At 62.0% G+C, this 24,746-nt stretch overlaps 1 protein-coding gene across 1 annotated transcript in view; it reads left to right on the top strand.

Moving 5' to 3' along the window:
* CELSR3 (cadherin EGF LAG seven-pass G-type receptor 3) overlaps positions 1–24,292 on the top strand; it is a 31,110-nt gene extending 6,818 nt beyond the window's left edge. Inside the window, exons 2-35 of the mRNA XM_030501967.1 lie at positions 1,731–2,363; positions 3,835–4,057; positions 4,485–4,600; positions 5,414–5,502; positions 5,904–6,061; positions 6,262–6,425; positions 6,817–6,942; positions 7,101–7,270; positions 7,480–7,665; positions 7,802–7,912; positions 8,157–8,325; positions 8,579–8,720; positions 8,872–8,992; positions 9,297–9,480; positions 9,569–9,670; positions 11,837–11,931; positions 12,604–12,813; positions 13,293–13,476; positions 13,911–14,060; positions 14,371–14,551; positions 14,819–14,986; positions 15,303–15,429; positions 15,602–15,808; positions 15,911–16,085; positions 16,541–16,653; positions 16,963–17,042; positions 17,635–17,761; positions 18,341–18,454; positions 18,601–18,737; positions 18,848–18,954; positions 19,572–19,745; positions 19,874–20,074; positions 20,439–21,516; positions 22,277–24,292. Of these exons, the coding sequence (XP_030357827.1) occupies positions 1,731–2,363; positions 3,835–4,057; positions 4,485–4,600; positions 5,414–5,502; positions 5,904–6,061; positions 6,262–6,425; positions 6,817–6,942; positions 7,101–7,270; positions 7,480–7,665; positions 7,802–7,912; positions 8,157–8,325; positions 8,579–8,720; positions 8,872–8,992; positions 9,297–9,480; positions 9,569–9,670; positions 11,837–11,931; positions 12,604–12,813; positions 13,293–13,476; positions 13,911–14,060; positions 14,371–14,551; positions 14,819–14,986; positions 15,303–15,429; positions 15,602–15,808; positions 15,911–16,085; positions 16,541–16,653; positions 16,963–17,042; positions 17,635–17,761; positions 18,341–18,454; positions 18,601–18,737; positions 18,848–18,954; positions 19,572–19,745; positions 19,874–20,074; positions 20,439–21,516; positions 22,277–22,304 (6,350 nt within the window). The 3' untranslated portion in view covers positions 22,305–24,292. The remainder of the gene's footprint in view (positions 1–1,730; positions 2,364–3,834; positions 4,058–4,484; positions 4,601–5,413; positions 5,503–5,903; positions 6,062–6,261; positions 6,426–6,816; positions 6,943–7,100; positions 7,271–7,479; positions 7,666–7,801; positions 7,913–8,156; positions 8,326–8,578; positions 8,721–8,871; positions 8,993–9,296; positions 9,481–9,568; positions 9,671–11,836; positions 11,932–12,603; positions 12,814–13,292; positions 13,477–13,910; positions 14,061–14,370; positions 14,552–14,818; positions 14,987–15,302; positions 15,430–15,601; positions 15,809–15,910; positions 16,086–16,540; positions 16,654–16,962; positions 17,043–17,634; positions 17,762–18,340; positions 18,455–18,600; positions 18,738–18,847; positions 18,955–19,571; positions 19,746–19,873; positions 20,075–20,438; positions 21,517–22,276) is intronic.
* The last annotated feature ends 454 nt before the right edge of the window (positions 24,293–24,746 follow it).

The raw sequence follows: 24,746 nt of genomic DNA, 5'->3' as shown, positions 1-24,746 counted from the left end.
GGAGCTGTCCCCTGGGCCTCTGGGCTGCTTCCGTGTGAGCCAGAAGCTCAGAGAGCAGAGCGAGAGGCAGCTGCGCTGAACCGAGCTCCGGCTTGCCTTGGCCAGAGGCAAAGTGCGAGGAGGGGACAAAGGCAGAGGAGAGGGAGCAGGGACGTGGTGCAGGAGAGGGTGTGGAGAAGGGAGCTGGTCTCAGGGTGGTGGTGTCCTGGGGTGCTGCCTCAGGCGGTGCCCAGGGAGGGATGCCAGGTGCTGGGGACATGGGAGCGTCTCCTGCCAAGTGCAGCTGAGCCAGGCTTGTGGCTCTCCCCGTGCTCCTGCCTCCCCAGGCCTGGGTGATCTTGGCAGCCCGTGGGCCTCTTGCAGAGAGAAGGTGCCTCAGGGATGCAGGAGGCGATGCTGGTTCCTTGTGCTGAGCCCAGGCAGGACAGAGCTGTTTGGTAACTGCTCTCATGCTGCCCTCCGTGTCAGAGCCGGCAGGGTGTCACACCGAGGGGTGGTTTCTCACCTTGCTTCCGTACGGGCCAGGAGCAGGTTGATTTCAGAGAGAAGCGACCCCCCTTCCTCCAGGAGATCAGCTCCCGGCGACTGTACCAGCACCGCTGCTCCCCAGCCCCGCGTGAGCCTTATCTCCAGAGCGCCAGCCCCAGCGCTTGCATGGGAATTTGCGGGGTCACCAGAAAGCTTTCACCTTCTGAAGAGTAGAAGAAAGAGGGGAAAAAAGGGAGGTATTTCAATCTTTAAATCCTCCTGCTCTGCAAGCTTCAAAAGGGCTGGGGGAAATCAAAGGCTTTGCAGCACGGCAACCATGGGAAGAGAGGAGTAGCAAAGGCAGCTTTGCTCGTGAGGCTTGGAGGGGTGATCTTCCACGGTAACGGGATCCTCTGGGTTCCTGGGAGCTGGGTAGGTGGGTGAGGTGAAGCAGGGGAATGGCCGAGCTGCTGCAATGGGGCTGTGCTATGTCCTGTGTCCTGTGCTGTGTCCCTGCAGCCTGGCTGCTGGCACATGAGCGTGCCTAACGTGGGGCTGAGATGCTGCTAAGGGCCAGAGTCCAGGGAGAGAGCAGGCTCCGAGTGTGCTCCTGTGCTCGTGGCCGGGAGATGGCTCGCGTGGTGCAGGGTCCCAGGGGGAGGGAGCTGGTTTCCAAGGAAAATAAAGATTAAAGAGAATTAAACAAACCGGAGATGGGCTGAGGGAGGAAGAGATGCGGAGCAGATGGTGGGAAGGGGGGAATCAGGGAGACCGGCACAAAAGCCTTGGAGACCCCGGAGGAGAGAGGAAGCAAATGGCAGGAGGAGAGTGCAGGGAAAGGCACGTGGGGCAGGCAGACGGGGCGCAGCAGGGAAGCAAAACACCCCAGGCGCTGGCATTGGCGCCTGTGTTTGCCCAGCCTCCTGCTGGGACCTCTTCTGCCCGAGTCTCTTGAGCACCTTTGTTCTGAGCGCTCAGTTTGCTGCCGAGATGCAGCACAGGGAGGAGACCTGAGAGACCTGAGAGTTATCTCAGTGGAGACGCTGAAGGGAGGCAGAAGGTGCAGCCACACCGACTGCTCCCCCTCCAGCCCCGGCGGCACGCTGCTGGCCCCCAGAACTGTGGCTCCAAGCTTCCTTAGCCAAGGACTTGGGCCTTTTGGGTGCCACACTGGGGTGCAGGGCTGTGCCCTGGGGTGGGAGGGAGGAGACCCTCCAAACAGCAGGCAAAGACCTGCAGCGTGTCCCTCTTCCCTCCCACAGATGGGATCCACAGCGTGACGGCCCAGTGTGTCCTGCGGGTGATCATCATCACGGAGGACATGTTGGCCAACAGCATCACGGTGCGGCTGGAGAACATGTGGCAGGAGCGCTTCCTCTCCCCGCTGCTGGCCACCTTCCTGGAAGGGGTGGCCACCGTGCTCGCGACACCCAAGGAGGACATCTTCATCTTCAACATCCAGAACGACACGGACGTGGGCGGCACGGTGCTCAACGTCAGCTTCTCGGCCCTGGCGCCGCGGGGCGGGCGCTACCTCAGCTCGGAGGAGCTGCAGGAGCAGCTGTACATGAAGCGCATGGCGCTGACGGGCGCCTCCATGCTGGAGGTGCTGCCCTTCGACGACAACGTCTGCCTGCGAGAGCCCTGCCAGAACTACATGAAGTGCATCTCCGTCCTCAAGTTCGACAGCTCGGCCCCCTTCATCGCCTCCCCCTCCACCCTGTTCCGGCCCATCCACCCCATCGCTGGCCTGCGCTGCCGCTGCCCGCAGGGCTTCACCGGGGACTACTGCGAGACGGAGATCAACCTCTGCTACTCCAACCCCTGCCGCAACGGCGGGAGCTGCACCCGCAGGGAGGGGGGATACACGTGCGTCTGCCGCCAGCACTTCATCGGTGAGTGCCCGGGGCACGGCGAGCGCGTCCCTTGGTGTCGCTGTCACCATGGCGGGGTGCTCTTCCCAGCAGGGTGGTGGAGCCCCTCTTTGTCCTCAGAGGTCCGGCTCTGCTCCCGGCTCTCCGTGTTTCCATGGTGCTGGATGTGCAGGGCTGAGGTTGCCATAGAAATCTGGCTTGTATGGAGGTGGGATGGAGGGCTCGGGGGACCCTGGTGCCACCTCCCAGCCTTTCTCACAGAGCAGGACCAGGCTAGACCCTGCCAGGGGCACAGGAGGCTCCTTGGCCCTGCCCCATGCTAGTGCTGGGCTCTGGGGCCATCAGAGGTGCTGGGCTCAGCCTGTGCCAGCCTTCAGCTGGTCTGCAGAGGTGTGGAGCCCATGCTGGCCCCATATGCGCTGGGGGAGCTGCTAACCCCCCAGAACAGAAGGGGAGGCTGGGCCCAGCTGCCCTACCAGGCAGGATCCGATCCATGCGGATCTGGTCCCAGCCGTGGCATAGTCCCTGGACCAGACAGTGTCTTTTTGTCACAAGTCCCCAGCAGGTTGTGGAGGCCCGTGTCTGGCCACTGGGGACGGTGGGCTGTGGCTGCTGAGGGCAGTGCAGCAGCAGATGGCTGCCTCAGAGCTGCTCTCCCATCGTGGTTCCTGGTGAGATAACAGAGTCAGTGGTAATTAACCCCCGGCATCTGAAGCACGAACAGCCATTAGCAGAAGGGTTAATGAGCTCATTTCCCTGTCACTTCATGCTGTCTCCTCATCCTCCTTTCATGCCATTGAGCAAGTAATGGGAGCAGGGCCCTGGGGTGTAGGACTGTGGCTGAGGCTGAGCAGTTCTCTGTGTGCTGTATGGGAACAGTGGCTGGCCAGAACCCCACACTGCTGAGCTGGTTTGGGACATCCCTGTACCTACACCAGCAAGGTGCAAGGGTATTTGGTGTCCTCACCTGGCTGGTTTCCACTTGGCTTTTGCTCCTACATCAGAGCCTGCAGGATTAGGTTAGGGTGGGTGAGACTTCCATAGCTCTTGGCAGGGCAGTTCAGTGGTCCTGGGCTGTCCCCACACCCGAGAACCAGGGCTGTGATGCCTCTCCCAGGCTGGTACAGTGACAGTGCCCAAGGAGGCACTCTCAGTATTGCCAGGGCTTCCCTGGCTTGTCCTTGCCCCTCCATCATTAGGACTGTGCAGCGCAGCCATGGCCAGTCCCTTCCTGTCCCATTCCCATCCTACCCTGAGGCCAAACTTGCCCCTTCAGCCGGAGCTGGCATCCCATCCAGCCCAGTGGCTCGTGCTGCAGGGCTGGCACTGATGTCTTGCTTGAGGGAGCCTTAGGTGACACCCGGGTTGTCATGTCCCTCGCTGGCTCCAGCTGCCCCAGACCCACGCTGATGCCCACACTCGGGGCAGGGGGTGGTGCTCGCTGCGTGTCCCGCGGGCAGGACGTGTCCCCAGCTCTCGTCTCGCCCCGCAGGTGAGAACTGTGAAGTGGACAGTCGCTCCGGGCGCTGCGCTCCTGGCGTGTGCCGCAACGGCGGCACCTGCACCGACGGTGCCGACGGCGGCTTCCGCTGCCAGTGCCCGGCGGGCGGCTTCGAGACCCCGTTCTGCGAGGTGTCCACGCGCTCCTTCCCGCCGCGCTCCTTCGTCATGTTCCGGGGCCTGCGCCAGCGCTTCCACCTCACCCTCGCGCTCTCGTGAGTCCTTCCCCCGCCGTTCACCTCGCCCTGCTCTGGTGGCTTTGCTGCACCCTGGGCCTGGCCAGGGGCTGGCCGATGCTCCCCACACCCCTGTGTTACAAGCTTTACGTCAGTATGGGGCTACCCTGGCTCTTTCAGCCGAAGGGCTCTGAATCTGCACTGGTGTGTCTCCCCTGGCATCCGCTCCTCCCTTCCTTCAGTGCCTCTGCCCTTCCCTGCTGCCAGCTCTCTGCCTCCATGCCAGGCCCCCATGCTCCCACAGCATCTGCTGGGTCAAGCTCCCAGCCCCTTCCCAGCTCCGTTTGCACCCAGGGCCAGAGCTGGGTCTCCCCCTGTCCCTGTGCTGGGTGTGTGCCATGGGGGAGCGGGGATCTCCACGTGCTCCTGGCGCATGCTCTGCCCTCCTGCTTCCTCCTTGCCCCAGGTTCAGCACCGTGGAGCCCAGCGGCCTCCTGCTCTACAATGGGCGCCTGAACGAGCGGCACGACTTCCTGGCAGTGGAGATCATCCAGGGGCAGGTCCAGCTCAAGTACTCCACAGGTAGGCTTGGGGTGACCCCAAATCCCTGTCATGTGGGAGCTGTCAGGCCATTGCGGAGCAGGGAAAAGAGGGTGCTGCCCTGGATGGAGCCTGTGCTAAGGGAAACGGGACTGAGAGAGGTGTCGGTGAGCATCAGTGGATGGCACAGGGGATGGGTGTCTGCCCCAGGACCCTCCCTAGGCTTAGGAATGCAAGTGCAGCAGTGGACTTGTGAGCACAAACCAGGACAAACCCTTTTGGTGTCTTTGCTGCCGTTCTGCCCCGTTATGTCACCGTGAGTTTCACCTCCTGCCTTGCTGTGAGCCAGTCTGGAGAGGAGGACCCTCTGGGGAGGGCGGTTGCTATCCCATTGTTCTCATCTCTGCTCTCTTGTGCCCGTACTGTGCCCCTCCTGCACCCATCCTGCCTGCCCCAAGGAGTCTCAGGCTCAGCTGCCAGGAGTACTGGGCTCGTGTCAACAACGGGGGCTTCCCTTGCGTCCTGGGCCCGGCTCTCCTCCCCGGTCCCCTGCACACAGCACTTGGTGGCCACTCTGCCACTGCTGTGGCTGGGCTGGCTGGCAAGAGGGCGGATGTAGGGTGCCAGGACACGCTGGCAGGCAGCCTGGACACAGGAGCCATCCCGGGGTGCTGGCTGCTGGTCCCAGGGCTGCAACTCCCCCACCCCACTCCTGCTGCAAGGCCACAGCGAGCAGAGGCCGCCGTGCTGAGCTGGCTCCCTGAAGCTCTTCTCCATCCCTGCATGAGGCTGTGGGCACAGCTGTGGGCTTGGTGCCTGTGGGAGAGCTCAGCTCACCATCATCTCTGTCTGCAGGAGAGTCCAGCACGGTGGTGAGCCCCTACCTGCCAGGAGGTGTGAGTGATGGGCAGTGGCACACGCTGCAGCTCCGCTACTACAACAAGGTGTGTGTGCCCCGGCTGTCCCCACGTATGCACAGGTTGGTCTCCCCGCGAGGTGTGAGTGAGCAGCTCTGGCTCTCCTGTTCTCTGGCTCTGCCCTGGAGAGAAGGCAGAGGTGGTTTTGAGCCCTTGGGGATGGGCCCAGTGGAGCAGGCAGCCAAGTGCAGTGGGCGATTGACCCTCAGGTCTACCCTGGGGCCTGTAGGAATGCACCTCACACAGTGTCTGTGCCCATGTCTGTCTCTGGCACGGTGTGCTGGGCTTGGGTTCCTTCTGCTTCACTCACACCTCCAGCAGAGCAGCGAGGACCAGGCTGTGCTAAGGCCCTTTCCTTGCTGAGGTGGGAGCCCTGGTGCCTGGGTCTGTGCACACGTGTTCTGCTAATGCCCTGCCTTCGGTTTCAGCCCAAGGTCAGTGCCCTGGGGGTGGTGCAGGGCCCCTCCAAGGACAAGGTGGCCATCCTGACAGTGGACGAGTGTGACGCCTCCGTGGCCCTGCAGTTCGGCAGTGAGATTGGGAACTACTCCTGTGCCGCAGAGGGGGTGCAGACCAGCTCCAAGAAGTGAGTTCCATGGGGGCAGCTGGGCACTGCTGTGATGGAGACTTTGCTGTGGTGGGGACACTGCTGCTGTGTCACATCTGGGACCTTGGCTGTGTGTGCCCATCCCTAAGGATGTCTGCTTCCCAGCCCTTGCACTGGGGAGCGCTGGCCGGCCTGAGGTCGCTGTGGATCTTACAGCCCTGGGCTTCTGTCCTTGGTAGGTCTCTGGACCTCACAGGTCCCTTGCTCCTCGGAGGGGTCCCCAACCTGCCAGAAAACTTCCCCGTCACTCATCGGGACTTTGTGGGATGCATGAGAGACCTGTACATCGACAGCAAACGCATCGACCTGGCTTCCTACATCGCCAACAATGGAACTGCTGCAGGTACCAGTGCCTCTGCTCCTGCCAGCCCCTGCCCTGGGAATTGCCTTTGCTGGGCTGTAACAGCATCATGGCAGCACAGCTGGAGCTGAGCAGCTTCCCATTGGAGAATGGGGCTTCCAGATCCCCCTAAATGAGCCAGTCCCCAGCCAATGTCCTGGGAATGTCCTCTGATCCCAAATGCAGAGCCTGCAGGTCTAGCCTGGCATAAGGAGTAGCAACAGCCTTGACCCTCATCCCTGAGCAGGCAGGGCCTGTGCAGAGAGGCTGAGCAGCCAGGCTTGGCCCTCTGGCAGCCTGGGAAGGGGCTGATGGGCAGCGCTGCTTCTCCATGTGGGCCAGGGAGAGGTGGTGAGCAGGCAGAGCCTGATGTGGGTGACTTTGATTCCTTCAGGCTGCCATGCCAAGCACACGTTCTGCGACTCCAGCCCCTGCAAGAACGGCGGCACCTGCTCTGTCAGCTGGGGGACCTTCTCCTGCCTCTGCCCCGTGGGCTTCGGGGGCAAAGACTGTCGCTACCGTGAGTGCATGGGCAGGGGGATGCGTGCAGGGCTGCGCGGGGGCTGCCGTGGAAGCAGAGTAAGGGGTTCATGTGAGATGAACTAGCTCTGCTGTCCTGCATCTAGTGGTCCCTGTGTACTGCTCATCCCTTCTCCTCACCTCCACTTTCCTTTCCAGCCATGCACCATGCCCACTACTTCCAGGGCAACAGTGTCCTGACCTGGGACTTCAAGACGGATGTGAAGATCTCAGTGCCGTGGTACCTGGGGCTGGCATTTCGGACGCGCCAGCCGGACGGGGTGCTCCTGCAGGCCCACGCTGGACAGTACACCATGCTGCTCTGCCAGGTACGGCCACAGCCTCAGCCGCAGCGCTGTGCCCCAGCCCAGGAGAGCAGGATCCTGCCCACCCTGCTGACCGCAGCCTGAGCAGAGGGTGGTTGTGGAGGGGTGCTCAGCAGGGCTGGGTTTCCGTGCCCATGTTCAGAGGGAGGGTAGGCTGGATGCAGCTGGAGTTGGCGATGCCTTGGCTCACCGCTGTGGTTCCCTCTCTGCAGCTGGCCGGGGGGCTGCTCTCCTTCATGGTGAGCAGGGGCTCTGGGCGCAGCACCAGCCTCCTCCTGGACCAGCAGCAGCTCAGCGATGGGCGATGGCACGACCTGCAGCTGGAGCTGCGCGACGTCCGCAGCGGGCGAGACCTGCGCTATGTCATCACTCTCACCCTCGACTTCGGGCTCTACCAGGTAGGTGCTGCCTGAGACCCCGGCACCAGGACAGGAACTGTGCAGGATGCTTGGCATAAACAGGCACCTGCACCCTCAGAGAGGGCTGGGGAAGAGCTAATGCCAGTTGTCCCTTGTTACTCCCTTACTTCTGCAGGACACAGTGGTGGTTGGAAATGAGCTGCATGGCCTGAAGGTGAAACACCTGCATGTGGGGGGAGTCCTGGGCTCTGGCGAGGTGCAGAATGGGCTGAGGGGCTGCATACAGGTGAATCCATGCTCTGAGCCTTCCCTTTCCAGTGGGTCTGTTACTTGAAGGGGTAGAATCACAGGTCCGTCCTGCTGGTGACGCTCCTTCTGAGCATTCAAAGCTCTGAGGTGCCGTGAGGCAGCCATAAAACAACACAGCAGCATGATGGGGGGTGGCTGCCCCTGTGGGTCTGTGGAGGGCAAGAGAACTGGAGCCTGGTGTGTCTGTCCTCCTTCCCCTGACTTTGTCACCTGCCTTGCAGGGTGTGCGACTGGGTGACAGCGTCACCGGGACGGTGCTGCCCAAGCCCAGCCATGCCCTGCGGGTGGAGGCTGGCTGCAGCGTGCCGAGCCCCTGCGACTCCAGCCCCTGCCCGGCCAACAGCATCTGCAAGGACGAGTGGCAGAGCTACTCCTGCGTCTGCCAGCCAGGTAGGGCCTGCAGCACCCTGCCACCCCTTTGCTCTGCACGCCTGTCTATCTGCTCCTTCCTCCCCATGGCTCCCTCCTGGCCTGTCACTGCTCTCCTGTCCCTCACCTGAGCAAGACACGTCCCCATCAGACACTCATTAATTCTTCAGGAGGGCAGAGCCTCCCCTGAGCCCCCTCATTCCACTCTTTGGTGCTCTGGCGTCTCTCAGGGAGAAGGTGCCTTTTTACACGGTGCTCTCTGTCCCCACCTCAGGGTACTACGGAGGGGACTGTGTGGATGTGTGTCACCTCAACCCCTGCAAGAACAAGTCGGTGTGTCGCCGCAGGCCAGGCTCGCCCCTGGGCTACGTGTGTGAGTGCGGAGAGAACTTCTTCGGGCAGTACTGTGAGCACAGGTGAGATGTGGGGCACAGGGCAGGGCTGTGGCTCTGTGACCAGGGACCTCTCGGTGCCAGCCGGCTCCTTGGAGCTGCTGAGCAGCTGGGCTGGTGGGGAGGAGGCTGGGGGATTTGGTTGCTGTAACAGTGGAGGTATTTCTCTCCTCAGGATGGACCAGCAGTGTCCGAAGGGCTGGTGGGGGAACCCCACGTGCGGGCCCTGCAACTGTGATGTGAACAAGGGCTTTGACCCTGACTGCAATAAAACCAACGGGCAGTGCCACTGCAAGGTGAGGGGGGGCACTGGGGATGTGGGGACATGGCCCATGGCTTTCCTGGAGCCTTGCTTGTCCTTGGTGCTCTTTCTTGTCCCTCCCAAAGGCCTGGCAGCTGCCCAAGCCCTGCTTTGTGTGCCCACTTCTGGGCTGGATCCCTGCTCAGCTCCTCCGGGGCTCTCCTGCCCCCAGCTCTGTGGCAATGGGGGCAGCTCAGGAGAGCCTGGCCCTTCTCTGCCCTGGCTCCAGTGGCTCCACAGGTGCTGGCCTTGCCTGCCGTCCCCATGGGCTGTCTGATGGCTGTCTCTGTCCCCTCCAGGACTTCCACTACCGCCCCAAAGGCAGCGATACCTGCCTGCCCTGCGACTGCTACCCCGTGGGCTCCACCTCACGCTCCTGCGACAGGGAGTCGGGCCGGTGCCACTGCCGGCCCGGGGTCATCGGCCGCCAGTGCAACAGCTGTGACAGCCCCTTTGCCGAGGTGACACCCAGCGGGTGCGAGGGTGAGTGTGGGCACGTGGGGAGCGGGTGCGTGGGGCTTGGTGTCGGCGGGCACCCCTCTGACAGCCCCTCGCCTGCGTGTCCCCACAGTGCTCTATGACGGCTGCCCCAAAAGCCTGAAGGCGGGTGTCTGGTGGCCCCAGACCAAGTTTGGCTTCTCGGCTGCGGTGCTGTGTCCCAAAGGCTCCTTGGGTGAGTGGGGGATGCGATGGGGAGGGGGCAGCCTGACCCTCCTGCTGGAGGCTGGAGCAGCCCCAGCAATGTCTCTGTGTTCTTGTGCTGTCCCAGACCCGTTTAGCTGGGCTTGAGGGCTGGGACAAGGAAGTTGAAGAAGAAAATACCACAGCCTGGGGAGAGCAGAGGGGGCTGGCCAGGAGGCTGGGAACAGGCTGTGGGGTCTGTCACCCAGCCCAGGACTGTGCTGTTCCTTTGGCCTTTGTCCCCACCTTCTCCCTGCTGGTTTTTGAGGCTGGGGTCAGGCATCTCAGTGCCCGCACTGCCTTGCTGCGGCTCCACCGGCCCCAGCCTCGGTGTGTGCTGTGAGGGGAGCAGGGCACAGCGTGCGTTAGGTGAGTGTCTGGGTAGGAGTCGGTGTCCCAGGCTGGAGGAGGCCGTCCCGGGTGACAGCAAGGGCAGAGCAGGGGCTTGTCTGGGGCTGTAGGGCAGTGCAAGCCCTGGGGACAATACAAACGCTGTCCTTCTCCAGCCACTCGCCCTGGGAGGAGGCAGGTTCGGCTCCTAACTGTTGTCGCTTCTCTCCCTGGTTCTCTCGCCCTCCGTGCTCAGGCTTGAGGGGTGCAGGTAAGGTTGTTCCCATCTCCTTCCCCCTGTGCTGTAAGGGCTGTGCCGTGTGGCTTCCCCCCCTGCTCCCTGCCTGGCACCCTGCTCACCCCTGCGCTTTCCCTGCCGCTTCTGGAGCTGCCAAGTGTCTTCCCAACGCTTTGCCTGGCCTCACTGCTCCTCCACGCTCTTCCCTGCTCCCAGCACACTAACCAGCACAAACCTGGCTGCAGCTGCATGCAGCCCCTGCCGCCCGCTGCTCTGAGCCTGCAGTGCTCTGCTCCCGCTGGGATGAATCCTGCTCTGCCGGGCTGGTACCTGCTTGCTTAGGCTGGGGGGGAGTGAGCTGGCGATGAGCAATGGGTGGTGAGGCCAAGGAGGAATGGCCGTGGGGTGGAGGAAGGGGGTTGCTTTTGAGCAGGGGCGGGAACTGATGGACATGCACAGCACAAGGTCCAGCGCCCTCTGCCCACTGGCAAGGGGGTGTAGAGGGACCCGGAGGCTGGATCCTGCCCAGGTCTGCAGCTGAATTGATCTCCATTCCCCGCTGATGCCTGTCCTTGCTGGGGGAAGGCCGGCAGTGGGGAGGTGTCTGTTCTCCCTGCTCCCGGCTGCAGTGGCACTCACTGGTCCCTGGGCTTCTGCAGCTGGGGAAGGGTGGTTGGGGAGGACAGGCAGGAGCTGGAGATGGTGGCAGGGGGGCATGCTGGTCACTGGGGCTTTTCTGAGCAGCCAGCAGTCTGCTCCAGGCTCCCCTTCCCTGTCCTGGCCATGCTGCTGTCCTCCCCCAGCCGTGGCCCTGGGTGGGCTCCTGTGCCCTGGTGCCATCCCCAGGGGGTTCTGGTCCGAGTCCTGCTGGGTACACGGGGGTTCCTCATGCTCAAAGTGTGCAGGGTGATGCTCCCAGCCCAGGACGCTGCTCTGTGTGTTGGCTTTAGCAGTGCTTTGGTGGTGGTCAATAGCTGACCCCGTTCATTGCTGGTGTCGCTGTCGCTGTGTGGCAGCACTTGGGCCCCAGCCAGGAACTGGGGTCTTGTGCTGGAGGGGTGTCCTCCAGCCCCGTCAGCTGCAGGGGCTCATCCCTGGGGTGGGTTTGCCAGCTCCACAGCAGGACTCTTGTCCTCCTGTGGTGACATTGCCCTATAGAGGGGCAGGACCTGAGCAGGTATTGCAGGCTGTCAGCAGGGGATGCCTGGAGCTGCATGGGCTTCACAACTTCGGGGTAGGATGTGCCCTGGACACACACACACATCCCCAGAGGAACCAGGGGCTTCTCCAGCCCGAGCCCTGCCAAGGCACTTATTCCCCTTTGCCATTGTGTGTGGTGCAGCCCAGAAGCACACACAGGACCCCAGCTCCTGCAGGGAGCAGCTTGCCGAGGTGGTGCAGACCAAGGGTGAATGGGCTGCACTGGTGCAAAGCAGGAGGATGGCCCTGGGGTGTTACAGGCCCTCCCCATCACTTGCTGGTGCTGCTCTTTGGGATTAGCTGGTACAGAGGGTCCCTGTGGTGAGGGATGCAGAGGGGAGCCATGTATCCTGTGCTGAGCTTCCAACATGCCCTTCCTCCTGGCTCTAGGTGCAGCCGTCAGACACTGTGATGAGGAGAAGGGCTGGCTGGAGCCAGATCTCTTCAACTGCACTTCACCTGCCTTCAAGGAGCTCTCCATGCTGGTAATCCTCTCTCTGCTCTGCAGCCCTGGTGGAGCAGGAGCAGTATGAACACAGCCAGGTTTCAAAGAGCTCAGCTCTCCATGGGCACCTAGAGTAGGAGAGGGCCTTGCCACAGTGCTCAGCACCTTTCTCATCTGCCCCAAACCCCTCCTGGGGGAGCACTGAGCTGAGCTGAACTTCCCTTGGTTTCATCTAATCTGAGTGTCCCTGTCAGAAATGGCCTGTGTCCTGTCCCTGTGTTTGAGAGAAAAACGAATACTCACTGGAGGAAGTTCAGCAGGGCTGAACTGTTTGAAGCTGGTGGGTTGTGTGCTCCATGGGACATCTGTAGCTGCCAGACTCTGCCAGTGACAAACCCCTTTGAAATATCCAGGCAAGTTTATTGAATCCTTGTACCAATTGTAACTGAAAGCAGGAGAGTTGCAGGGAAGGAGCGCTAGATGCTTGCCCTGTCCTTTCGTCTCCTTGGCCTCTGTGGTGAACAGCACTGGGTTAGCTGGGCTGGTGCAACCCTGGTGTGTTGCTGGAGATGCTCCCTGTTCTGGTGACCACCACTGAGAGTATCTGTGGCTTCAGAAATAACGCCTGAGTCCAGGAGTGCCTGCAGCATCCCAGTTTCCCGGTGAGGAACCTGCTTAATGGTTTAATCCCTTCCTTTCCCCCCACTGGCAGCTGGAGGGTTTGGAGAGGAACAAGACTGAGCTCAACACAATTGAAGCCAAGAAGCTGGCCCACCGGCTCCGGGCAGTGACTGACCACATGGACCACTACTTTGGGAATGATGTGCACATCACCTTCCGCCTGCTGTCCCGCCTCATGGCCTTTGAGAGCCAGCAGCGTGGCTTTGGCCTGACAGCCACACAGGATGCCCACTTCAACGAGGTGAGTCCTTCCCCAGATCACAGTGGCTTCTGCTGCTGCTTCTCTTCAACAGCCACCCTGAGCCTGGGTCTCAGGGGGGTTAAGGATGTGACACCACATCAGAAGCACTGGGCTCTCTGGTGCCACACAGGCACCGTCCCACAGGAGTGACAGCCGTGGAAGTCACCTCTGTGGTTGGGACTGGAGCACAGGGTGCATGAAGAGAGGCGGAGAGCTGGGTTTGCTCAGCCTGGGAAGGCAAAGGGAGGTCTTATTGCTGCCTGCAAGTCCCTCATGGCAGTGGTGCAGGGAACATGTCTCTGTAGAATGCTGGTTGATGAGTGCTGAGGGTGGGGGTCTACTGTAGCAGAAAGTACCCCCTTCCCCGAGCCCTTGTGCAGGAAGCTGGGCAGGGAGCAGAGTGCTGCAGGCTGGGGGTGGCCAGGAGGGGCCCAAAGACAGCAGTTCCCTCACGCCCTGCCCTGTGGCTGTCCCTGCAGAACCTGCTGCGCGCCGGCAGCGCCGTGCTGGCGCTGGAGAACCGGGAGCACTGGGCCATGCTGCCGCACAGTGAGCACGGCAGCGCCAGCCTCATGGAGCAGCTACGGGACTACTCGGGCACGCTGGCCAGCAACATGAAGCTCACCTACCTCAACCCTGTTGGTGTCGTCACCCCCAACATCAGTGAGTAGGAGCTGGCTGGTGATGGGGCCTGGCTGGGGCAGCGCAGAGCTGCTCCTCCATCACACCCGTCCCCTTCTCCTCATCGCACTTCACCTCAGCAAGGGCTCTTTTGAACATGGGGAGGTGTTTGTGAGAGACATGCCACCAAGAGCCAGCAGGGCCAGGAGTGTGCTGCCCACTCCCAGTTACCTCCCAGTCTCAAGTGAAAAAGCTCAGTGGCAGAAGGAGTCTGCCCTATGGCAGGGCAAGGAGCTGGGCTGGGAAGGAGCACTTTGGGTGCTGGGATTTCATGTTGTGCCCAAATGTGGGATATACCCACAATCCAGCCTATGACTCGTGCGGTCCCTTTGGTGATGCCTTCAAACATGGGGTGCCTGGAGCACGCTTGTCTCCAGATGGCCATCCTGGAGCTGCCTTTCCCTCCCCTGCTGCAGTGCTGAGCATTGACCGCATGGAGAACCGCTCCCACGTGCGCCGGCGCTACCCTCGCTACCACAGCAGCCTCTTCCGGGGCCAGCCCGCCTGGGACCCCCACACCCACGTCGTGCTGCCGCTGTCAGTGCTCAGCCCCCCAAAAGCCGAAGGTGAGCGTGTGAGCATCACTCGAGGAGCAGTGAGGGGGGCATAGCTGGTGGGGAAGGTGTAGAGTCATGGGATGGTTTGGGTTGGAAAAGTCATAGAATCATGGAATGGTTTGCATTGGAAGGGACCTTTAAAGGTCATTTAGTCTGCATGTACCCTGCTGAGACCTGGCTCTGCCAGAGGTCCACAAGCCACCTCTGGGGGCTCAGAGCTTCTGATCTCACCCATCCCAAAGGCTCCTGCCAGCCTCACGAGTTGCCTTCAGAGCAGCCTGTGTGTGTGTGTGTTCTCACCGCTCGGTTGTGTCCTCAGCTGCCCCCACAGCAGTGCCCACGGCAGCTGGGGGCGAAGGGAACTACACGGTGGAGAGCTCCTCCCCAGGGCAGGAGCTGCCGGAGCCTGAGCCCGCCCTCACCGTCATCATCCTCATCATGTACCGCACGCTGGGGGGGCTGCTGCCTGCACGCTACCAGGTGGATCGCCGCAGCGTCAGGTACGTCCTCCCATTGCCCTCCACGAGCACCAGTGCAGAGGGGCTGCTGGGCTCTGCCCTGCTGCCCTGGCGGTGGCTGGGGACTGCTTCCAGCCAGGCGGCCCTGCAGTGCTCTGCCTGTTCCCACCTTGGTGTTGCTCTGCCCATGCTTCCTGACCCCTTGGTGTGGGCTGGGCAGAGCTGTTCTGGGACATCAGGGTGTCTGGGAGGTCCCTGAGGGTGACATCTCCAGGCACACTGATGGCAGAACTCTGTTGCTCCTTGCAGGCTCCCCAAGAATCCCGTGATGAACTCCCCCATCGTGAGTGTGTCCGTGTTCAGCAATCACACCTTCCTGCGGGGGCCCCTGGACACCCCTCTCGTGCTGGAGTTTCACCTGCTGGAGACGGCCAACAGGAGCAAACCTCTCTGTGTCCAGTGGAACCACTCCAACCCGTGAGTTGAGCATGGCTGGGCCGCTCTTCGAGCTGCTTTCCCCAGGCACCTGCCTCCTCATTCCCTGAGTTTCCCTGGCCATGACAGGCTGTGCCTGGGCAGCACTGGGATGTGGGGTTTCTGCCCTCTCCCACGGGGTTCATTCCTGCTGGGAGGGAACAGTAGGATCACTGCAGAGCTCTGGCTCTTGGAGCTGTAGGAGCGCAGTTATATCTGCTGGTGGAAAATCCTTGCCAATCACCCCTCTTCTCTGCAGTTCCTTCCCCACACACCAGGCTCATCTGTGTTCTCCCCTCTCTGCTTTTGGTGGCTGCAGGACCAACCCCTCTGGCTTCTGGACAGCCAGGGACTGCGAGCTCGTGTACCGAAACACCACACACGTGCACTGCCAGTGCTCCCAGTTTGGCACCTTTGGGGTTCTGATGGACAGCTCGCACAGAGAGGTAACCCTGGCCTGCGGGGCTTGGCAGGGGGGGCTGTTAGCCACTGGGGCCCACAATAAGCAGGCATAGGCAGAAAATTCCCTGTGGGACACAAGTAGAGTTTGGGAGCTCAGCAGTCTTCCCCTGCCTCCCCCTAACACCGCTGTTTGCCTTTGGTTCTCTGCTGCTGCAGCAACTGGAAGGTGACCTGGAGACATTGGCAATTGTCACCTATTCCTTGGTGTCTCTCTCCCTGGTGGCTCTGCTGCTGACCTTCTCCTTCCTGACCTGCCTCAAAGGCCTCAAGTCCAACACACGTGGCATCCACTCCAACATATCAGTCACCCTCTTCTTCTCTGAGCTGCTCTTTCTCCTGGGCATCAACCGCACTGAGAACCAGGTCTGTGGCTTGAACATGCTCGTGGGGGTGGGTGCGAGGCGTGGGTGATGCGGTTGCCATTGGCACCGTGGGACCATCTCTGAGTGGCTTTTGTCTCCCCAGTTTCTTTGCACTGTGATTGCCATCCTCCTCCACTGCTTCTTCCTCTCCACCTTCGCCTGGCTCTTCGTCCAGGGCCTCCACATCTACCGCATGCAGACGGAAGCTCGCAACGTCAACTTCGGGGCCATGCGTTTCTACTACGCCATCGGCTGGGGGGTGCCCGCCATCATCACCGGTACGAGCTGCTCGTCCTGCAGCCATCAGTCCTCAGCAGCCCCCTGACCCCCCGCTGCTGCCCCACTCACTTACCCTATGGGGAGAGCTGGGGAATTCCCCAGCATTCCCCAGCACATCTCCCCATGGCTTGTTCAGTGGGCATGGGGCTCCTGTGGTTCCAGGGCTTGTGGTTAAGGTCTCCTGGCTTCCCAAGCCTGCATGCTTGGGTGACCTATTGCTGGCAGCGAATGCCCATGGGCTGGGCTGTGCCAGGGATGCCTGGAGAAAAGGGAATCAAGGCCCTGATGCTGGGGCTCGCAGTCCTGGCTCTTCCCCCTGTGGCGGGGAAGCCTGTTCACAGGGCAAGGAGCAGGGAGAGAGCCCTTCACTGCCTTCAGTGGTGGGATGGGATCAACATGGCTTGGACAAGTCCACGGCTGCTGGGTCTGGACACGACCTCCTTTCCTCCCACAGGGCTGGCTGTTGGCCTGGATCCCGAGGGCTACGGGAACCCTGACTTCTGCTGGATTTCCATTCATGATAAGCTGGTCTGGAGCTTTGCAGGCCCCATTACTGTCGTCATTGTGGTAAAACCCTGTCCTGTTTCCCCCACAGCCCTCTCCTGCCTCCCTTCTGCACACCACGGGCACTCCCCCCTTCCTTGGCTGCCCACTGCCTGCCCTGTTCTCTGTACAACCCTTCCTCAGCCAGGGCTCTCTCTCTGTCCCTCCTCACTCCAGTCAAACCCAGGGGAGGCCATGGCTCGGGCATGAAGGGGAAAGAAGGGGACACGCACATGGGCCTGGCAGAGCTGGGGTCTGCCCATGCTCTGTGCTGGGGATGTCAGGTCAGAGCCAGCCCTTGGCACCGCTTCTAATCAGTGCCAACGCTTTCAGATGAATGGGGTCATGTTCCTGCTTGTGGCTAAGATGTCCTGTTCCCCTGGCCAAAAGGAGACCAAGAAGAAATCGGTTCTGTGAGTATTAGTGGCCCAACTCCCAGCAGAGCTCCTGTGCCTCATGGTTTTTAGCATTTTCAGTGACCATCCTCCTTCTTCCACCACCGCAGAGTGCCCTTCTGTGCGTCAGTGTCAGCCTTGCAGCCACTCTCCTCTCCCACACCTCCCAGCCACATTAACCCGTCCTAAACTTTGTCCTTTCCTCTTGTTCCTAAGTCTCCATCTCCACACTGTCCCGCCAGCCTGTCCCCTTCACCAGCTGCTCTCACAGCCACCCCTGTGTCTGCTTGGGTTCAACACTGCCCTCACCAGCTCTCAGCACATGCTTCTTCCTCTCCTACATGCTCTTTCTGAGCATGCTCCCTCCTGGGCCAGCCCTGGAGCTTGGCTCAGCTCTTTGTGGCTCCAAATGACCTGTGTTGTTTGGGGCCCTGTGTTTGCCATGTGTGATCCAGAAGGGAAGGTCTAGGAGTTGGGGGGAGCTGAGCTGCTGGGCAGGGATGTGCAATTTCCCCTCTGGATCTCTGTCTGTGAGCTCTAAATGTAGATTAACAATACGCACTAACCTCTCGGTGTGTGCCTGTCTGTCTGTCTGTCTCTCTCTCTCCAGCATGACGTTACGGAGCTCCTTTGTTCTGCTTCTAGTTATTAGCACTACCTGGCTCTTTGGCCTCTTGGCTGTCAACAACAGTGTCCTGGCTTTCCACTACCTCTACACTGTCCTCTGCAGCCTCCAGGTAACTGCCCAGCCTCTGCCAGGGGAGGGCTTGGCTCAGCCCAGGAGAGCACAGCCATCTGTGGAGAGCAGGGTCCGTGTCCCTCCACTGTCACCCCCACAGCAGTGGGTGACTGCCACTCCTCATGCTGTGCCCCTGGTGAGCATGGCATGAGCAGGAGGTGGCTGCAAGGTGCTTGGTTCAGAGGTGACATCCAAGGGGCAGCAAGGACCATCTTTGGAGGCAAGGGGCCTCCACGCTCTCCAAGGGCAAAGCAGTAGAGCGGCCTGCAATGGGGGTGTTGGACACCCCGGATATGACCCACAGCAGCATCCTACAGACCTCCTACCCCTGCCGTGGCTGGTGTTGCTGCAGGGGACACTGCCAGGGGCTCCTTGGCCACTGCCAGCCAGGACACCCCAGCCCGTCCTCCCTCACCCACGGCCACTGCGGAGGCACTGGGGAGCTCTTTGGTGCATCCCAGGCCTGGTGCCCGCCATGGCTGATGTGCTGCACCCTGGAGGAGCCAGGGCCCGTCCCGGTGCTGGCGCTGCGGGTTGGCTGGCAGCGAGGGGCTGCCTCATGGTGTCTCTCCCACAGGGCCTGGCTGTGCTGGTCCTGTTCTGCGTGCTGAACGAGGAGGTGCGGGAGGCCTGGAAGCTGGCCTGCCTCGGCAAGAAGGGGCACAGCGAGGAGGCCACGAGGAGCACACAGGTAGGCGAGAGCAGGAGCAGCCCAGGGGCTGGGGACAGGCTGCCTGCCTGGGGCTGGAGCTGACGGGAATGGCCCCGCTTCCCGGGATGCTGCCGCGCCTCCCTCACAGGGCACGTGCCCTGTCTCCTCTCTCCCTGCCTCGCCAGGGCCCCAGTGCCTACAACAACACAGCGCTGTTCGAGGAGAGCGGGCTCATCCGCATCACCCTGGGGGCCTCCACCATCTCCTCGGTGAGCAGCGTGCGCTCGGCCCGCACCCACTCCAGCCAGCGCGCGTACCTCAGGTAGGGACCGCGGCGCCGGGAGAGCCGGGCTCCGCGTGCCGGGAGCACCGGGAGCACATGGGCAGAGCCGGGCTCCTGCCGCTGTGACCCTTTGGCCTCCTGCCTTTCAGAGACAACATGACGGCCCGGCAGGGCTCTGCTCTGGATCACAGCTTGCTGGCTCACGCCGGCCCCACGGACATCGACGTGGCCATGTTCCACCGCGATGCTGGGGGAGGTAAGGCTCAGCCCTGTCCCTGCGTTTGGGGCCAACCACCCGCACCCCAAATTAACTCCTGGCTTAAGGAAATTGTCCCTGGTGCAGGCTCTGGCGGTGTGGTTCCGTCCTCCACTCCATGTTCAGCTGTGACTGTGCTGTGGATAGGAGGGAGAGGCAGCTACAGTGCTGCTTTAGCACGGTCTCCTCCCGGGCAGATGCAAAGGGCAGTCCCCAAGGAGCTAGAAATGGAGGAGGCAGGAGAGGGGACAAGGCCTTTGTGGGGTCCCTGGGGACACTGGGCTCCCCAGTACAGCACAAGATGTTTGTCTCACTGGAGTGAGGCCAGTGGCTGGGGCATGGGACAAGTGAGCAGAGGCTGAGGGAGGTGGGTTTGTTCAGCTTGGAGGAAGAGGAGGCAAAGGGGATCTTAGGGCTATTTGGAGCTGCCTTACGAGGAGGTGCAGAGAGGTGGAACGAGGCTGCTCTCAGGGAGGAGCAGCAGGCACAGTGTGCAGCCGAGGGGAGGGCAGTGGGGGTCAGGCAGGCTGGGTCCTCACGAGGGTTCTGCCTGCCTGGCCCCGCCACCGGGACCCTCTTGTCATCCCAAATGTCTCCCCAACGCGGTGTCCCTGCAGACCAGGACTCGGACTCGGACAGCGACCTGTCCCTGGACGAGGAGCGCAGCCTCTCCATCCCGTCCTCGGAGAGCGAGGAGAACGTGCGCCTGCGGGGCCGCTTCCAGCGCGGGGCGAAGCGCACGGCGCACAGCGAGCGGCTCCTCACTCATCCCGCCAACACTGCGCCCAAAGGCAGGTCCCGGGGCTGCGGCGGGAAGGGCTGGGCTCAGGCCTTGGGGCCGGGCTGTGCCCTGTGGTGCCTTCGGCTGCTGCTCACAAATGTTCTCTCCCTCTTCCCCTTCTGCTGGGTCCTTCGCCAGACGTGGATGGCAACGACCTCATGTCGTACTGGCCAGCTCTGGGCGAGTGCGAGGTCCACCCCTGCTCGCTGCAGAAGTGGGGCTCTGAGCGGAAGCTGGGGTTCGACATTAACAAGGATGCGGCCAACAATAATCAGCCAGACCTGGCCTTGACCAGCGGGGATGAGAACTCCCTCAGCCAGACCCAGCGGCAAAGGAAAGGTAACGGCCTGGAGCAAGTGGGCAAGGGTGGCCGTGGCCCTGCCTGTCTCAGGTTGACATGGCCCTGAAGGCTCAGTATCAGATCCATCCTGTCATGGAACAGGCTGCCCAGAGAAGCTGTGGCTGCCCCATCCCTGGCAGTGTTCAAGGCCAGGTTGGACACAGGGGCTTGGAGCAACCTGCTCTAGTGGAAGGTGTCCCTGCCCGTGGCAGGGGGTTGGAACTGGACGAGCTTTAAGGTCCCTTCCAACACAAACAAGTCTGGGATTCTATGATGTTCTTGGGGAGGTATGGCTTATCTCCCCAGCTTTCATGCTCTTCTCACTGTTAGGCAAAGTTTGACTACTCTTTCTGCCCGGTGCAGGGATTTTGAAGAACCGGCTCCAATACCCTCCTCCTCTCCAAGGGCTGCCGTCTGTCGGCAGGATGACCAACGAGCTGACATGGTACAAGACCTCCACGCTGGGCCACAGGGCAGTCCCCGCCGCCTCCTATGGCAGGATCTACTCCGGGGCGGGCAGCCTGTCGCAGCCAGCCAGCCGGTACTCGTCGCGGGAGCAGCTTGACATGCTCATGAGGAGACAGATGTCCCGGGAGCAGCTGAGCAGACATAACTCAGGAGAGTGCCTGGAAGCCGTGCCCAGCCGGCATGGCTCCAGGGAGGAGCTGGACACCATCCCCAGCAGGCACGGCTCTTCTGAGCACCTGGAGAGCATCCTGAGCAGACACGGGTCCAGGGAGACCTTGGATCTGCTCGCTGCTAGGCCCAGCCAGCGCGACTGCGGGAGCACGCTGCCCCGGCGGCAGGGCTCCAGAGACCACCTTGACACTTTACCCTGCAGATTTGGGTCACGGGAGCAGCTAGACTGTGGGCCAGTCAGAGAGGTCTCTAGAGAGTGGCTAAACACATTGCCAAGCAGGCAAGTGTCCAGAGACCGAATAGACATATTGCCAAGTCGAGATACTTCTCGAGAACGGTTGGATTTGCTTTCTAGAAGACAGCTTTCAAGGGACCAGCTAGCATCGGCTAGACAAACTTCAAGGGAGCAGCTGGACTTTCTGTCCAGAAGATGTAATTCCAGAGAGCCTCTGGACACAGTGCCTAGCAGGCATCCCTCGCAGGACAACCTGGGGAGTCTGTCTCGGAGGCAGCTCTCTAGGGAAAGCCTAGAGCCGCTGGCGAGGAGGCAGCCTTCTAGAGAGAACCTGGAGGCCGTGCCCAGCCGACACCCTTCCACTGAACAGTTAGATATCCTTTCCTCCATCCTTGCTTCCTTTAACTCCTCCGTCCTGTCCTCGGTGCAATCTTCCAGCACGCCTTTGTGCCCGCAGACCACCGCCACCGCCTCTGCCATGCAGACCTCGACGCCCTCCGCGCTGTGCCCCTCGACGCCTCGCTCCACCACCTCCCACAGCATTTCCGAGCTGTCGCCAGACTCAGAGTAAGTGTGTCCCTTCCTCAGCCAGGCCTCGGGCATCGCCTGCCTGCCTGGCCTCTTCCCAGAGCGGGCTGGCTTGGGGGGGCAGGGCTGTGTGAGGATGAGCCCCTGTGGTGAGTGGTCTCCTGGTCCCGAGCAGTGACCGGGCAGGAGAACCCTCAGGAGCGGCAGCTCTGGGCACTTGCAGTGCAGCACGAGCAGAAACATCGGTGTGTCTGGGTCTGCCAGAGGTGATGGTCCTCGCCTGGCCAGAGGGTGCTCAGGGCAGATGCTGTGTGCAGCCAGGCTGACCTTGTGGCTGCTCCCCTCGCTCAGTGCTGCTGAAGCCACAATGAATGGACATGTGTGAGGGCCAAGCTGGAGAGCAGGAGGGAGCCCGAGTCCTGCAGGAGCCCTGCCTGCCCAAGCCATGTTTCTCCCCAGGAACCCTCTCCCAGTCTCATTTCTTCCCCTCCAGCCCTGCTCCCTGCTGGTACTGCTCCCGTCCCATTCCATCCCATCCCTTCTTGGAGCAACCTGCTCTAGTGGAAGGTGTCCCTGCCTGTGGCAGGGGGTTGGAGCTGGATGAGCTTTAAGGTCCCTTCCAACCCAAACCAGTCTGGGATTCTGAGTCCCCTTCCTTGAACTCAGGGACTTGGAGACAGTTGCTGCTGCCCTGACACAGGAGTGGGTTCTGCGCTGTCCCCGTTGGCATGGCTGGGGAGGCAGCTGGAGCCCAGGGGCGATGCCATGGCCTAACGCTGCTTTTCTTTCCTCCGAGAAGGATCACGAGGAACGAGGGGCATTCCTGAGGGCCGGACCTGAGCATGGGAGAGACAGAAGCCGCAGGGCCCTTCGCCTGCTGCTGCCAGCTGAGGTTTGGTGTCCCCAGGGGCAGAGACAGAACTGGTGGTGGTCAGAGGCCCCAGCCCAGCCCTGCCTGCCCCTGCCTGCCGGGCCGAGGGGCCGGGAGCCCCCCACCATTGCCTGCCCAGGGTGACGGGTACAGTGGGAGGGTGCTGGGTGAGGGTGGCATCTCCAACCCACCCCTGGACCCAGCTCTCTGTATGCAGGGGGTGTGCAGGGGGCGGGCAGGGGCAGGGGCAGCCCAGGACACGGGTTGGGGGAGGGTTTTCTACCTTTTTGTATCTTTGTAATCAGAGAGAAGAGAAATTTCTATGGTTATTTTTACGGATGGTCTGTTCCCAGGACCTGGAGTGTTTGTTTCACCAACAGCCCTTTGCCAGCTTCCCTGGGGGTACCAGGGACCATGATCCCAGTGCACTGGAGGGGCCGTGCCAGGCAGCCCTCCCGCGCTGTGCAGCACTGCCTTGGCCTGTGCCCATGGCAGGGCAGCTGCCCGCTGCCCCTCGCTTCCTGCCCTGCACCTCCACACGTGTCTTGGTGCCACCCTCCCCGCTGGGGTCCCTCAGCCCCGCAGCCAGGCCCCCCCTGCCCTCCCCTGGGATCCCTCCAGGTCTGTGAGAGGGGCTGTGGGTCAGTGAGAGCACAAGCAAGTGGGACAGCAGCAGATTCCGCACGAGGGACCCATGTTCTTTGCTGTTCGATCCCATCCTGTACCAGGATGGTCCCACCCCTGTGGGCGCTGGTCTCCTCTGCTCAGCAATGAGCAGCACAACACTCACTGTGTGTTGTGCTCTTCAAGCCGTGTGTTGCAGAGCAAACCCCTGTTGGTTGTGGGTTCAGGTGAGGGGCTGGGTGGCCACAGCCCTGCTCAGCAGCGGGCTGGGCTGGTCCCAGGGCCGGAGCTTGCCTGCGGAGGATTGGTAGCTGCAGGAACAAGATGTGGCTCCAGTCCTGGGCTCCAGCACTGCCCACAGCAGCTTTGTGTAGCTGCTTCCCTGCGGGCTCTGTGTACGTACACATGTCCCTGTGCTCTGTGGCTGGCAGAGGACCCCAGCTCAGAGCACCTGGATTTTGGGAGATGGTGATGAACATCACTTCGCCCTCTCTAGAAACTCAGGCTGCGCTGACGGGTGGTTTCTCTGCCCCCCGGGGGCCTGGCCCTGCCATGAGGTGACACCACTCCTCTGTGCCTACCCCAGCCTGGGCCGGGGGCCCCTCTCTGCTGCGCGCGGTGCCTCTGCTCACTGCTCCTCGCTGCCTTACAGCCCCCGCGCAGCCCCCTGCCGCCGCCCGGCGCGCTGCACGAGAGCGTTTGTGCCACGAGCCTTGGCTACGGCCCCCGCTCAGCGTGGAGGGGACACAAGGGCTGGGTGCCGGGGTGCCGTGGGCCCCCCACCCCACCGCGGCAGGCTCGCTGTGCCCTGCTCCCGGGATGGGAGGCAGGGCAGGGCCTGCTGACATGTTTACATGCTGTTCGGGACCGGCGTGCGCAGGGACAGGCTCTGGCCCCTCCGTGCTGCCCGGCTTTGACTTTGGGAGCAAGCTCACTCACACGTGCCGCAGTCCTGGGCCGATGTTGCTGCCACGCTGGGTCCAGAGGCTCTTTGTGCTGGTGCCAAACGGGGAGCAAGTGACAAGTGCCAAAAAGAAGCGAGCGGTGGAGCCGGCGGCTGCCCCCACAGAGCTGGGCCGGGCAAGAAGCAGGAGTTGGTCTGTGGCTTCGTCCCTGATAGTAGTGCTGTGGCCTGGGCTTGGGGAGCATCCTCCTTGGTTTGGGTTTGTTTCCTTGGGGGGTTTGGTTGGTTTTGGTTTCTTTCCTCTGTCCATCTCCCAGTTCTGTGGGCAGGGAGATGCCTGTGCCCTCTCTCGCCCCGGCTGTGTAAAAGTGTATCATGGAAGCGCCAGATTTGGAAATAAAGGTCTATAAAGTGGTGCTGGGCTCTCTGCCGTCTGTCCTGCACCCTGGGGTCCCACAGCAGGGACCTGGGGCCGGGGCTCGAGGTGATGCTGGGGGGCTCAGGCAGGGGCTCACAGCCAGCTCCTAGGCTGGAGGGCAGCCGCTGTGCCGGGGCCCGGGCCTTCGCATGCTGCTTGAACCTGGCTGTGTCTGCGGTGGTGCCGGTGGCGCCGGCCCCGGCTGGCAGGTCCGCGGTGCCGCAGGGCTGTGGTTTGCCGTGGGGCCCAGCCGGGAGCAGCCAGCACCCCTGGCCCGCAGCCGGGTGAGGCCATGGGCACAAATCCACTGTCCAGGCAGCGTGACCTCAGCTGTGCCAGCCTGGGCTGCGGGCGAGGAGGGAGAACTGAGCGAGCCTGGTGCCTCCGTCCCTCCCTTCCCGCTCCTGTGCCGGAGGAGAAGGAGCAGGTGAGCAAAGGGCGCTATTGATCTG

Source organism: Strigops habroptila, chromosome 11, assembly GCF_004027225.2.
Source record: "Strigops habroptila isolate Jane chromosome 11, bStrHab1.2.pri, whole genome shotgun sequence".
NCBI classification, from domain to species: Eukaryota; Metazoa; Chordata; class Aves; order Psittaciformes; family Psittacidae; genus Strigops; species Strigops habroptila.
Note: the sequence above shows the minus strand (reverse complement) of the source record. Positions and strands in the feature narration are given on the sequence as shown.